This window comes from Furipterus horrens, unplaced genomic scaffold (assembly GCF_987537825.1).
Source record: "Furipterus horrens unplaced genomic scaffold, mFurHor1.1.pri manual_scaffold_5, whole genome shotgun sequence".
NCBI lineage: Eukaryota > Metazoa > Chordata > Mammalia > Chiroptera > Furipteridae > Furipterus > Furipterus horrens.
Genome location: NW_028327175.1, coordinates 157,667,709 through 157,682,895, shown reverse-complemented (window position 1 = coordinate 157,682,895; position 15,187 = coordinate 157,667,709). Strand labels below are relative to the sequence as shown.

At 32.7% G+C, this 15,187-nt stretch overlaps 2 protein-coding genes across 2 annotated transcripts in view; one reads left to right on the top strand and one right to left on the bottom strand.

Moving 5' to 3' along the window:
* Positions 1-15,187, top strand: part of CTNNA3 (catenin alpha 3) — a 1,620,658-nt gene that overhangs the window by 510,992 nt on the left and 1,094,479 nt on the right. The gene's annotated exons all lie outside the window — the stretch shown is intronic.
* Positions 12,089-15,187, bottom strand: part of LRRTM3 (leucine rich repeat transmembrane neuronal 3) — a 170,581-nt gene continuing 167,482 nt past the window's right edge. Inside the window, exon 2 of the mRNA XM_090279376.1 lies at positions 12,089-12,560. Within this exon, the coding sequence (XP_090135502.1) occupies positions 12,351-12,560 (210 nt within the window). The 3' untranslated portion in view covers positions 12,089-12,350. The remainder of the gene's footprint in view (positions 12,561-15,187) is intronic.

Here is a 15,187-nt window from a genome sequence, read left to right as displayed (position 1 = left end):
TATCATTTGTCATTCAAATGAGAAATGGAGAAAATAAAAAGAGAGAAGACATAGACATGGAGGAGAGAAAATAAGCAGAATGATATGTTAATCTCTTTGTGATTTATTTAGGGTCCTGAAACCAACTATTTCTTGCTTAGTTTTCTACCAAGACCACCTATAATTTATCCTAATGGAGTGGAGAAATTTAATATTACTTCAAATAATTCAAATGAATAATAAATTATTTTTATCATCTTAGAATTAAATCATAAGTTTCCTGTTAACCTTTATTCAATTTTTAGCCTATTTCTACCCTTTTTATTATTTTATTATCTTTCCTATTTTAGTAAATGTTTTCAAGGCAAGAATTTTTGAGGGAATGAACTTATAGCAAATTTAATATGCAGTAATAAAATGTAATTTGTGTTCTAGTGACCACTAGCTTAAACTTTTTAATAATGTAGATGGTTTAATCCATAAATCTTCACATCTTTCTGGAAGTAAATGGCATACAAACCTGAAAAGGAATGGTAAGGATCACAAAGCCTGTATTTTGGCTAGCTTTATTTGCTATAGACCTGAAATTTCCAACCAGCAGATGGAGATCTAATAATATTTCTCAAAGCCTTTCTGGAGATTGTCCAGTTATTTTCTGTCACCATTCCGTCTTGCTTGTTGTGTTCAAGAAGATTCATGTTTGTATTTCACACAGTTCTAACAGTCTCAGAGCCCCATGATATGACAAACACATTATTATTCTTTGTAATCCAACTGGAGTTTCTCAGACTAGATTTTGCTGTCTCTTAATAGGAATTAAGAGCAGTAATGAAAATTCATAACCCAAAAAGCTGTTATTATTTTATAATCACAAATTATAAAGCCCACACATGTAACAGTTCAAAGATAACACTCAAAGCATTCACATTAAGTATGTTTTATGCATTTAATATAATAGAAATAGGTGCAGTCTAATGAATTCAGTTTTACAGGTTCATTTACTACAATATGAAACCAGCCACACTATCTAGAATGAAATTTTATATGTATTTTATTTGTGAAAAATAATTGTTTGAATATAATTTACATTCCATTCATTGAGGATTCTCATGGATGGCTCTGCCATACTACACACTCTTCATAATCCGCAAGAGTGTTTTAGGAGAACTTTGAGACACAATTCCCTTAGTATTCATTAAAATAGCATTATACACAATGAGCTCTTTTCATGTTAATATCAATATGTTCTGAAGTTCTAAAATTAAAATATATTCCTTTTTTTCTATGAGGAAAGATCATAAAATTATGCCTTGGACTAGTTAATGAATTCACTTTTATTGTTTTGACTGAGCATAGTGCAAGGTGCATTCTTAAGGATTTAATAAGAAATTGCCTTAAGCACAAAACAAAACAATGGAATCCTTAGGGAATCATGGCATTCTTATAAAGATAGGTGTTAGCTAAGGAAAAAAAGAATATATGTAAAGAAGTAAAGAGTTAATGATACTGAACAGCTACCAGAGCAATTGTGCTTATTGTCACATCAGATGAACTGACCACCGGATAATTTTTACTTTCCAAAAGAATCATTTCATAGTAGTAGACTAAAATGCAAAAGATTTTATTTATAATCTGATTTCCATTCACTTTAATATCAGATGTCATAAGCAGTGATTGATGAAAATTGAAACTGTATGGGCAAATACACCTCTTTCACATTTTTAAACCTATTTCTGAGGTCAGAACTGTAATATAGGCTTTTTGACACACAGGAATTGAATTTTCATGAGACATGTTAAAAACGAAACAAAATAAAAGAACTTCTGAGAAACCATTATATTTATTTTTTATTATTTAATAAAATTGCATATGTTCTGCATTTATTATAGATTGATTAAATAGAATGCTTATGATTTGAGGATTAAATTTAGAAGATTTTGGGAGGGGAAATTAAAAAAAAAACTTCTTTAACATTTATAGATGAAAAGAAACTGAGTAGCTAGCTATCTGAGCAAATTACCAGACTCTGAAACTCTTAGAGTCCTAGATTTCTAGAAGCTAATTAGGAGTGGTAAGTACAGCTTTCAGGACAGGTTTGTGAGTTATGTGACTGGCAAACTTGAGAAGGCAACATATTTTCCACAAAGGATTATTATGGTTTAACAACCCCCACACCAAATAAAGACAAAACAATGAATAATAGGAATATAATGAGAGATAGAGTTGAGAAAAATGTGGGGGAATATTTATGCACGTATAGAAAGGCAAAAAGGTTTATTGTGGCCAGAGTAAAATGTGACTCTGAGCTTTTAGGAAATCAGGACCAAAACTGAGGTTGGTAATTCTTTGCCAGGCAAGCATGAATCTAACAAATACTTCTAGAATAATAGATTGCCATAAATGAAAATATAATGTTCTTTTATACTTACCTCTCCTCATTTTGCCTCTCTGAATACTGCTAGTCTAAACTTGATCTCAATTTTCATTTTGCCCAGTTATTCCCAACAACTCTACTAATTTTGATTTTATCTTCTGATTGCTATGTGTACTTACAGGTATTCAATTTAGCTTGACAATTTTTTCTACTTAATGTGGTATGTCTTCTCTTTGCTAAGACCATCAGCCCTTGAGAATAAGGACTATATCACATACTCTTTTGTATATCTCAAAGATTTACTTTTCATTAGATGTATATTAGATATGCAATAAACACATCCATTGTATTGATAAAATGGCTTTAGTTATAGCCTTAAGTGAATAGACTTTTAAATTTAATAGTTGGGCTTATGAAGTGAATCATAAATGTGTGGTTATCAGGGGTCACTGTCAGTATATCTACCATCTGAATTTGAATTGTAGCCTTAGAATTTAGTAACTGTATGTTACATAATCACTTTGAGCATCATTTTCCTTCTTAAGAGGATAATGATAGTACTTATACATAGTTATTATTGATAATATTAACCATATTAATGATAATTAAATGAAGTAATATGTAAAATGCATAGAAAGTAAGTATTCATTAAGTGTTAGTTAACACTTTGTCTTAAAGTGCTTATTATTAAGTCATTTTTTTCTCAAGGTAAATATAAATTCCTTTTCATGGCAGTTATAGAGCACAATCAGTTGTCTGAGGTTCATCCACAGAAGGAGAAATTATATGATAATAAAACCACTATTCTCATTATAGAGAATAATATTTATATTCTCAGTAGCATGAAGCCATACACTTAACTTATCTGAAAACTATATTAGATTGCTAAGTGAAAAAGAAGTAACCCCAAATTACATTTCTGTTATATTACACAGTGTTTATCTGTTAGAAGATTCTTCTCCTAATCCCTTTATGGTTGTACCAAGGGGTCATACTGAGCTCACAAATTTTATCTCATAACGGGAATCAAAGGCAAGGAAAAAGTCAGTAAGGGCTATTACTCCAGACTTATGTTATTCTTGCACAAAATGATGAAGCATGACAAGGGTTCATTGTGACATAGCCATGTCTAAAGCCAACATTAATTCAAGAAACCCCAGTTTGAAGTTTATTAAAGAGGAAACTGCAAGAAGTTTTGAAGGATGTCCAATACATTGAACTTAAGATTCCATCAAATTCAAAGGAGAGAAAGTGTTGACATACAAAGATCTCAAGTTTTTCTCCAGTTTACATAGAGTTCAGAGATGTTCAGTATCTTTTCCTAGGTATCTGTTATAAGTATAGTCAAACTAGAGCTGGGATGGGCCTCTTGGCTCTTATCTCAAGGCAGTAATTTTCTTGTTATAAACGAATATAAAATAAGACCCATAGAAAATGAATATTACCAGTATTTAGGTCAATAACAGCTAGAAAGGGCTTTAGAAACTATTTTCCTAACTTTCCTGCTAGTGTAATGATTGCCATGCAGTAGAATAGAACAACAGGGTTGATGAATTTTTAACCACATTTTAATCAGACTGTTTAGGGCATTATATTTATAGATCTGCAATTGAATGCAAATATATCATTGATGTAAAACAGTAAGAACAGATGGAGTATATTTAAATTACAAGTCATTTCTCAACATTAGAGTTTGACTAGGTAGATGTGAATTTATGTAATTGCTCATATGGTTGAAGCAACAATTTGGGCTTTATACTTTTGGGCTGTTTCAAAATTGATCTTGAAAAGAGCATTTGGTATTTAGTTTAAATCTTTATTCTGATATTTCAGTTTCTCTCTGGATAAGTGATAGTGATAGTTCTTGAACTAATTTTTCTTAATATGTATTCTCTCTTTTGGTGAAATTAATTCTATCTCTTTAATACATATCACCATCACAAATATCTGTTTCCATTTAGGTTCCTAATGTTCATATTGGCTTTTTCTGAAGACATTTGATGGCATAAATGTTACTATAAATTTTAATTCTTAGTCTTAGTTTTAAAAATTATTTGCAGATTAATGACAATAAATTACATTTCCTTCACTTACCTCTTGGTATGTGTTATTTTTTTTCTTCTCTTCATTGTCTTTTACCACGTCTTCAACCCAGGAGCATCTCAACCCAGGAGCATCTCTGTTGTCCAAAATCAGAATTACTCCAGATACTTCAGATCATTTAGATATTTCAGATATTTCCGTATAGGTGGTGGTGCCAGAATGAGCAGATGGGATATTATTAGATTCAGGATGCTAGAGTTTTTTTCTTTGCCAAATTTATTAATTGTTTTAAATTTATTGCATAGTTTTATCACAGTAGTGGTAGTTTTTAGTAGAATTGTACCTTATAGAGTATTTTACTAGCTCTTGAATCCCACATATATTATAAAAGACAAAGGTGTTTTAAGTAGATGCTACATTTCAGATAGCATGATGCTAATTTAAGTTCCTAATTACATTACCTTGGGTTTGTGCAAATTTGGGGAGAAATAGAAGAGTCTATTAGCACAATGGTTTAATAAAAGCCTCTTAGAGACACTAATGAAATCAATGGACTGTTTAAGAATCATTTGTTAATAGCTGAATGTGAGGAAGATATATTTAAAGATTTGAATTTAAAAAGAAACTTAAATTTTTTATTGGGCCATATGCATATAATGACGAAAACATTTCCATTGCCCTAACAAGGAAAATTATATGTATAATGCATAAACTATATATATTCGTCGGCAGCCGTCCGTCTCGAGAGACGATGGTGTAGCTTCTTCAGAGTCTATCTGCACCGCCAAGAATGGCTGTGCAGTCCGACTCGGGAGTGACATGGTATCTGTCTCCTCCCGTGTTGAATCGACATCTTGCGATGACGCTGAAGCTACAGAGCCTGGGCAGGGTAATATGGAGGGTCTGCTGTTGCCCATGCAGCAGACCCCCCCTCTCTTCGCAGCTGAAGGGTCCAAGGGAAAGACGGAGTCAATACAGCTTGGCTTCAGGTGCGCCGCAGGAGTTGCCGGTGTTGACTACAACGTCAAACCGCCTTAGGGACTCCGGCTCCGGATTTTCTGTCGGGGTTTACTCCCTTAGCCTTTCCCCTGAAGAGGTATGCCGCAAGGCAGCGGAGGTTTTTTGGAGTCAGAGTTTTCCTTCTCTGATGTACCCTGACTGGAAGATCGAACCAGCGACACTTAGCTCGCAGGCTGACGCTCAATCCACTGAGCTAAACCAGCCAGGGCAAAAACTATATATATTACATTCTGAATAATAGGACAAGCTACGTCTACATTGTTATAAAGGTTATCTTCCTGCCTCTTTTATGTAGTGTGCTCCCAGATCCCAGGTCATTTGTGTAAGTAGTAATGTACCTATAAAAAATAACCTTACATTATTCTTAGAAAGTATTCTGTAACCCAAGCTATATCATTGCCAGTTAGCATATATGACTGTATATTATTGTTGGTTTTCTTCACATTTTCATTTGTATTTGGTTACTTTATTGACTCTTCAGCTATACAGTTTTTGCTTCATTTGACAACTTTCCCTCCATATTTGGCCAGTTGAAAAGATATCTACTTACTATATTTAAAAAAATTCACAATATACCAGGGCAATTGTAAATAAAAATAAAATATGAATATTTTGGAGTATTTATCTTTTGAAGGATTTTTTTCATATGTCCACTCTTTCTAAGAAACAATGTATACAACTACAAGAAAGTAATGGATGCTTCTTTCCATTATGTTGCTGCTGACTTTGATATTGAAGGGAATCTCTACAGTGTGAAATAGTGAAATAGTCTATACACTTTTTCTGTTTAGGAGTAGAAAGATATATTCTTTTTATGAAATCCCTACACCACTTGTTAAGATTTAAAACTAATTATATTGCTTATGATCTTTCCTCACATTTGAAAAGGTGCTATTGAGTGGTAGGAGCACATCTTTAGAGTCTGATGAACTGGATTTGAATTACAAACTCTTGTATGAGCCTTGGCAAGTTATTCAGTTACCATAATCCTTCTTTTTCTCTTTTTTAGACCTATTTCTTAAAATGGTTTGAGAATCAGAATATAGTGCCTGATACATTGTCTCTCCTCCCCTCCAGCTGTTCAGTTGTTATATTATTATCTGTGGGAGCAAATACTAAGTTAAGTGAATAAATCAGCTGACTTAAGACTCTCTTCAGGTATTCCTGTTGAAAGAGCTAATGGGGAGCACAATCTATAAAGAACACAGGAAACAACCTGACCATTTTATGTATAGTTGTTCTTTGCTGTTCATTCCTACAATCAGGAAAAACATTCAGCCAGGTTTAAAATACTAGATTCACATTGATGTAGGAAAGCACAAGAATTAATAATTTTAGACTAAAGTAAAAAGCAATTGAATGACTTGGTAAAAGTAAGTTCATTTGAACAATATTTTGCAAAACTTAATGTGTATGAGATTAGCTTCACACATTCTGATTCAGTGAATATAGATAGGCTGGACTCAAGGGATTTGAGGTCATTTTGACCTCTTAATAGTAACTTTGAAGATATGATAAATGGTAAAAGTTTAAACCAATAAATAGAAAAAAACTGTCAATTTTATCCACTCATGTTATCTCAATACTGTTTTTTCTTTAATCCAGACAAATTCAGTAAGTGAAACTGACAAAATGATCACTCTGTAGTGTCTATAGATCTGCTCAAAACCTAGAGTCAATCCTTCATCTTCTGTAATCTAGGCAAAGACTGCATCATAGGACCTTCAAAGTCACACAGTCAAGTGTGCTGCAATATATGTATAACAAAAGATATATGGAAATGAATTTACAAAAGATAAGCTAGTGCATGTTGCTTTAGAATAGAAAAGAAAGAGTTTACTTTAAGAATCCCTTATCACAAGGTTCCTTGTTACATTTTAAATATTATTTTATTTATACAAAATAAATTTTCACTTAGCCTTTTAGGAAGACACATATCATATAAAACAAAATCTATAAATGTTTGGAAAAAAAGAAGGAAGACACTAAAATAATTTTCTACATCCTAGATGGCTGAGGCACTCACTTGCTTTAAAATCAACTGTGGGTTTTTTTAAAACATGAGTTTTACTCTAAATTAAAAAATGTTAAATATAAGCAGCCTCATCTTACAATAAAATCAAAAGGCAAGCCAAGGGAGACCTCTAAAAATAACCAGTCATTACTCTGGTATTTTTTTCTTTTTAATTTTCAAAATTTTTTTCCTATTACAATTGATAGTAAAATGAAGCACAATTACTTGTCAAGCTACCCTGATGGGTATGTCAGAGCTTTGAAAGCATTGATCCTGGATCCCTTGTCATTGGTACATCTCTTGTTAGGAACAGCTTTGGTGAGTTGAGGAAGTAATAGAGGTAGTTAGAAGGTCTTACTTACTGCAAGACCAACACATCTGGGTTCTTACTGCATAGCCAACCTGTCTGGAGCTGCAGTTTTTATATACTACCAGATTTGTTTGTTTGTTTGTTTATTTGTTTCCCAGAGCGATAAACTGTTAAGAGCTATGCCAGTGCCAAGGTGTAACTACTCTAGAGGCTTCTCACCACCATCTTTCCTGAAGCCAATTATCTGTCAGTTCCATTTCCTCTTCCTTTATGTACTGCCAACTACTCAGCACATCTGAGTTTCTTTCTTCCAGCTTTCTAATAGTTCACATCAGTGTATATTACTATGCTTTCAGTTTCTTTAATTATTTTGAATGTTTAGTTGGAGAGATGGTATCTGTTTTCTAGTCAGGAGCAGACAAAAACAAATATGTATTTTTTACTCCCATACATGGTGGTTTTATTTTAGAAAATATTTTTGCAAAAAAGTTTTGCTATTTCTTAGCAGTTTGGGAAGTCAGACTGATCTAATTTCAAATCGTGATTATGTCATTTGTCTTTTTCATTTTTAAAAATACCATTCCAAGGATAATATGCTTATTGATTTTAGAGAGACAGGAAGTCGGGGTGGGGGATACAGAGAGAGATGTGAGAGAGAAACATTAATGGGCTGCCTCCGGAACATGCCCGACCCGGACCAGGGATGGAACCTGAGGGTCCCTGGTGCTTCAACCAATTGAGCAACCCACCAGGGCATGTCATTTGTCTTGAATGTTACATAATGACATGTTTTCTTTCCTTTCCTTTAAAAATATAATTTATATTGAAATCTGTATGGTTTTATGATTATCTAGAACATTCAGGAAGGAGTAGGGCTAGAGATTTGATTAAAAATGAGCTAATTAGCAAAAATATGTGCCTGTTAGCATGTTTTAGCCTCTATACATCAGTTTGGATAAATTACAATTCATTTTTATTAGAAGGAGAATAGAAAAAACTTCTCTATTAGAACATGTATAAGAATTCATGGTTCAAGAAATACTGTTGCTGGAACAAAAAAAAAGACAAAAATTTATAAAAATCTTCCAAGTTACCTCTGAATTTATTATGTGTTCAGTTGAACATGTGTATAAACTTGCACTGTGGATCTGTCTTATAATACCCATGCAATCTCAATCCAGATGATCTTTGGTTTCTTTTTTTGTGCTTCTCAATTTTATGTCTGTACTTTGGGGGCAATATACATCCACTTCCTGTATGTAACTCTGATGTCCATTTATAGATGATATAATATGTTAACAAGTTTATGACTTATTATCCTTTTTGAACAAAGTGTTTTAATGTGAGAGCCCAGCATAGCGCAAAAGACAGTTCATGTTTAGCCCATATATTATGCAGGCAGAGGAACTGCCTTTAATTAGGGATTCCTAAACAACCTGTTAAACACTTTTTTTCATTCTGTTTACTGTCCCTGGAAATTCTCTGGCTCCAATCAAAGAGAGCAGCAAGCTTTTAGTATAGAGAAGAGACTAACAGGCTCTGGATTTTGGGAATGATTCAACTCCACCAATTATTACCTGTGTGCTCTTGGGTGAGTCTTAACTTCCTTGAGACTAATGTGTCTTCATAGGATGATTATGAAGACAAAATGAGATAAATTATGTGAAATGTGGTTATAAACCTCAACACTGAATAACTTTATTGTTTGCCACAGCCATTGCTGTTTTTGTAACCACATCAGGTCATATTCTGCATTTTTCAATTCCAAACATAAACATTTCAATTATTTAAATTGATGAGCATAGACAGGAAGGGAGACATGGGGACAAGGTGGTTAGGAGGGTTATCAAATGCTGAAAAAGGTAGGTTAGAAATAGATTTTAGACACAAATATAATATATAAATTGCAAATATATGATAATGATTCCAGACACAAACTCCTCTAGCAGGTCTTTACTGCCAACACCCCTACCCCTGGACATGGCAGAATAAAAATGAAGCAAATAACCCAGCGCAGCAGCAGCAGAAGCAGCTGCTGTTTCATCGTCATCTTCTTTTTTTTCTTCTTCTTCTTCTCCTCCCTCTTTCTCCTCCTCCTCCTCTTTTTTATTAAAGATGTTTTGGGTTTAATTTCAAATATAAGAAATCTCAAAATTATTAGTTTATTTTGCTTTTACTATAGTAAGTCCTCAGGTGCACAGAGCTCTGTTTCCAAGGTGACTGCTTCTATTTAAGTTTTTCACGTTAGGTGAATTTGAAATGTTGAAAGAAAGTGTTTTGCTTCAGGAAACCAAGGACATACATCTGCAAGGCTCCCTGGAACCTAAAAATTTTTAAAGTCATTTATCAACTTGTAAATGTCTGGATATAGGTATAAACTGCTTATTATGCAAGTTAAATGATGTCAATATTTGCAAGGCCAACTTCTAATAAGAAAAATTGCAAATGACATTTTGATTTGCATGGTAATAAATTTTGCATTTGGTTTTAGACACAAAAATAATAAATTTATAATTAACTACATAAATTTGCTAACTGTGCAAAGCAAATTCTCAATTTAGAGGATTAAGAATACTATGCAAAGAAATTAGAAATTGAAAAAATAAAAATTTGACTTAAAATGACAAAAATTTTTGAATAGCAAATAACTTATGCAAAAATAAGTTACAGAATTTGGGATGTTAAATAATTGATACAAGTACTGTGATTTAAATTAGTTTGATTTAAATTAGTAGGAGAGTTTGCTTCTTTCAACATATTTTTTTCTGATTTTGTATATTTTTAATAAAAGTTAACTACATTTTTTAAGTTCATTCTTCTTGAAGCTGCTCTTAAATTTGCCATGTTAAAACTAGACTTCTATAGATATGATTTTTTGAAATAAATAAAAAACATTTGACATCAGTTTTTACAAATTATTTTCTTCATTGTTTTTGATTGTTTGACCCCTGTTAGATTGACATATTTCCAACCTATTTTTGATGTTATGATTATAAAATAACAACATAAAAAAGCACTTCTCTTAGTGCAACAGCAATTGAAACTTGTAGTTTTATATTAAAAAACACACAAAAGAATTTGTGAATACCATAGTAAAATAGCAATACTTTCAACAATAACCAATATTTTCAACAATAACCTGTGTCAAACAAACAACAGAAACAAATTTATTATTTCAGCCTTTCAAAGGTCAGGCATTCATTATTGGATTTGAATTAATTGTATAATACAATTGCATAATCAATATATGATCTGGAGTGGTTTCAAATTACTCCGGGTTATTTTTTCAGATAATTTGGATGTGAATCTCATTATGGATGGCAATATAAACAATTTAGAACATATTGGGATGTATACAGTCTACTTGAGTGATGAAGTTCTCCTCCACGGCTCATATCTATATTGAATGATATATAGCAGTTTAGACTTCTTCCCTGGGAGAGAACTGATGTGGCACACAAAGATAAAAAAGTCATGTATTTTCTTTGAGATGTTCCCAAAATATAGCCTCATATTTGTAAATACGAAGTTGTCTCAAAAACCAGGCACATTTTGCACTGACTGATGATTATTTTTAGGTAAACCACTTTGGGTTAGTTAGGAGAAAAATTGCTACTGTACAATCATGCTCTGTTCTCCTGCCTTGGCCTGAAAATGACATGTAACAAGTTTTTCTTTGTCACTAACAGTTGCACCTTTTAAGTGTATCAACGTCTGTTGCTGTGGTTACGGCCTTTGTTTCCAGTGATGTTTTGTCCATGCTTCCCTCCCACCCTTAACAATGGGTTACTCAAAAGAATAAAATAATGAGTCATTCATTCGGAAATATGTTGTTAAAATATCCCTCTTTATGATTACATTTCACTGCTTAGAAACTAGGCTGTAATTCAAGGCAACAGTTAAGTCTGTGAAGAAGTGTTAAAAAAATCTTTGATTTTTTTTCATTTATAAGAAAAACCTGGCTATGTAATTGAAGGACTTCTTAACAAGTGTCAACAATTAAACCCTTTTTGGTTAATGTATTACTTCTGGAACAAGTAGATAAAATTCTACGCAGTAGCATGATAAAAATCGTGCATGTTTCTCACAGCACAGAATTTTAGACTCAAGGTTTCTGGGCACAAAAGCGGTAACAAAACAGTCCCTACAAAACTGAGTACTCTGAATAACACAAGAAAGAATTTCAGTTAATTTAAAATTTTAGAAACTGAAATGTGTAAAGTTTTTAACGTAAAATGTAATTAAATTATGGTACTGTACATACCAGTTGTTTGTATAATTGAAATTTTACAATATGAAAAATACATTAGCTCTGTACAGTTTCTACAGATAGGTAGGATGAGTTTTGGGGGAAAAGTTTTTTGATTTTTTTTTTTTCAGGGAAATACTCTTAGTCAAAAAAATACTGCACAACTTAGCTAATTACAAAGTGCAGACTTGAAACAATTCATGTCTTCTTTATTTCAGAATCAATCTTGGATTTTTGTTTATTTTAACAAGGGATTTTTTTGTTTTGTTTTGTTTTTAGAGTCCACAATGAACACAACTTCCTCCTTTTGTCCTTGAGGTTACAAAGTTTGGTGGCCTCCCTTGGCTACCAAGTAGTTCAGTTAAGCCAGATGCTGTTTATGGTCACTGATTCGGCCAGCTGCTGTGATTGTGCTCAGGTCCAGCTCAGTCTCTAGGTGTGTTTCCATCGGATCTTCCTGTGCATTCGTTTCAAAGGATTTATGAGAGAGAAGTTCATGATGCACCCCACAGTAACTTATTGTGGGTTGGTCATATGCCAGAAAGGTTGACACATTCATTGATAAAGGTATCTGGGGAAAAAAAAATCACACAAGAAAAGTCAGTTATAAAAAAGACAGACAACTTTGAGGGCAAGATTTGGAGACCGTGAAATTGCTTACCTGACTAACCTTTATGGTTGTAGCTGTGGCTCAAGTGTCCCCATGCTCTCCCTCTAATGTCCTTTATTCTCATGCTAGTCAACATGGCTGTTCAATTCTTAACAAGAGCCTTCAGATAAAAAGTAACCTAAGTGGTTCTAAAAATGCTAAGAGCTTTATTGGAAGAGTCAGACAAATGCTTTTCCTCACTGGCGTAGAGTTGTGGGTTTAGATCTAAGAAAACTAATACTTGGTTGTGTGTGGAATGCCTCTTGTCTGCCCTCCATCTCTAACCCCTGAGCTTCCAATTTCGTTGGTTAGGGGTAGGACCTGGAATTTACATTTGTCCAAGTTCCCATATGAGGCTGGTGCTGTTAATCCACAATTACATTTTGAAACCCACTGCAGAAGAGAATTGTCTAGGCATGTCATTCTGGCTCTTATTACTCAATAACTTTTTTTTTCTCAATAACTTCTTAATACTTATTTCTCTATGAGAATTCTTTGCAACATTAATGTCTGTAGTTTGGTCTATATATCTAAAATTTAGGGTTTAGAGAACTCCCAGGAAGAATCTATGACTCCTCTGAAGGTCTTAAAGGGATGAAAGGATGATGCTAGTTTGAAAGAACCTGTTATATATATATGTATTATATATATGGAAGGGATTCCCTCGCTAGCTGCATCTTAATGAAAAATGCAAAATATAAAGAGATGAGGAAAAAAGCAAGAGTGGCCATTATGAGCAGAAGGAAGCATATATGTATAGACAATGGGTAGTCTGAAATGTCAGATGTCCAAGTCTAGAGTATTCCTGTAGTTTTCAATAAGATAGACTCTTGTCCTAAGAAGTAGGTGGACTTGAGGAACTCTCAGCCCCGATCTCTGTTTAATATCCTAGTTACTAAATCATGTTGTTGAATTGTCTTGGTTAAAAACTTCTGCCATTCTTGCTTCATGAGTGGATAAAATATATTTCTTTTGATCACATTAGACTAAATTCCTTTTTGAGTTCAGCTGAGATTAGATCCCAAGGCTAAGAAAAATAGAATGTCTAAGTTAATTTCTTTCACTGGTCATTTTCTTCATGCATAAGAACCTGCTCTGCCTCTTTTTATTCCATTTCTAGTTTTCTACCCATATTTATTTTTTCTTCAATAAAAATTGATTTAACAAATATTTCTTTATTTTCTCAACAAACAGTATTCACTGCTTTTGAGATGATTATTTGTTTTTAATATGAACATTTCAATATATCAAATGTTCAGGGATTAGTCCTTGGAAACAGAAATGTAACCCAGTTCATCAAAATAAATTCCTGAATAACTTTCTTTTTATGTGGATTTTTAAAGTGTGAAGCATGCAGTTATCTGATATATGAATATAAGACATCATACACTTTAAAAAATAATCAAGGCAACTGAAAGATCATAGAGAAAATAATAGGATGCATCCAAAGGTATTCATTTAAAATAAGTAAGAATTCCTGTTTTTACATATGGAATAGCTCAGATAACTAAAATATAATATTATGCAAAAGTAATTGTGTAGCATGATGAGATTTGAGTTATAGGAGAGAATGAAAATAGAACTCTTATCAGATATATGAGTTTTGCATTAGCCTCTTGGAAAACAATGACTTGTAATTGGTTATGGGTCATATATCTGTAAGATTTTATATATTTTCTCTTATTTGTCATGAAATCTTATGGGTCATATATGCTACATTATTCCTGGCTTGCTTGAAATTAACTCTACTGTAATTTGTGATTTCTATGGTGCTTATTTAGGAAAACTAATAAACCATAATATGTTTATTCTGTGTGTATGTGCATGCACACATACACACACACAATTTCCTGCTTGATTTAATATCTAGAGTCTGCTGGTACCCAGAATACAAGTCCTGATTTGAACCATAAGAATTAAGTTGTTAGCTCTCCTTATTTATCAAAATGTCCTACATATTTTCTTTAGAGAGTTTCTTACTTTTGCATATATCTTCATCCATGGTTATACTTTTTTCTGAAAAATTTTATTTTTTATTTTATTTTTTCAATTGTCATTTAGTCTCCTTATACTCCCTCCACCCCCCTATGCCCCGCAATCACCACATTGTTGTCCATGTCCATGATGTCAAGTCATATTATTCTATTTCTGAAACCGGGATAGTACTTACATCAATGTGGATTTTTTAACATGTATTTTCTTCCCTGCAATTGAAAATGACTCTTAAATTACATTACATCTTAATATCAAGAAAATATAAAGTGTCATAAGTAGAACTTAACAGGTAACCATACCTAAATACAACATTATAGTAGATTTTTTTCCAGATTGACTTAAATGATTTTGAAAACCTAAGAGTTAGCACTGGGGCTTAACTGATTTTGCAAATCTAAGAGTTAGCACTGGATATATTGACAAGTGTATTTATAGGAAATCCCATACACATATACACAATAAATACATTAATATACATGTGTATAATCTTGTAGCCAATTATGATTTCAAAATTCTTTAAATCAAGTATGAAAAATGAAAATTTGAAGGGTACC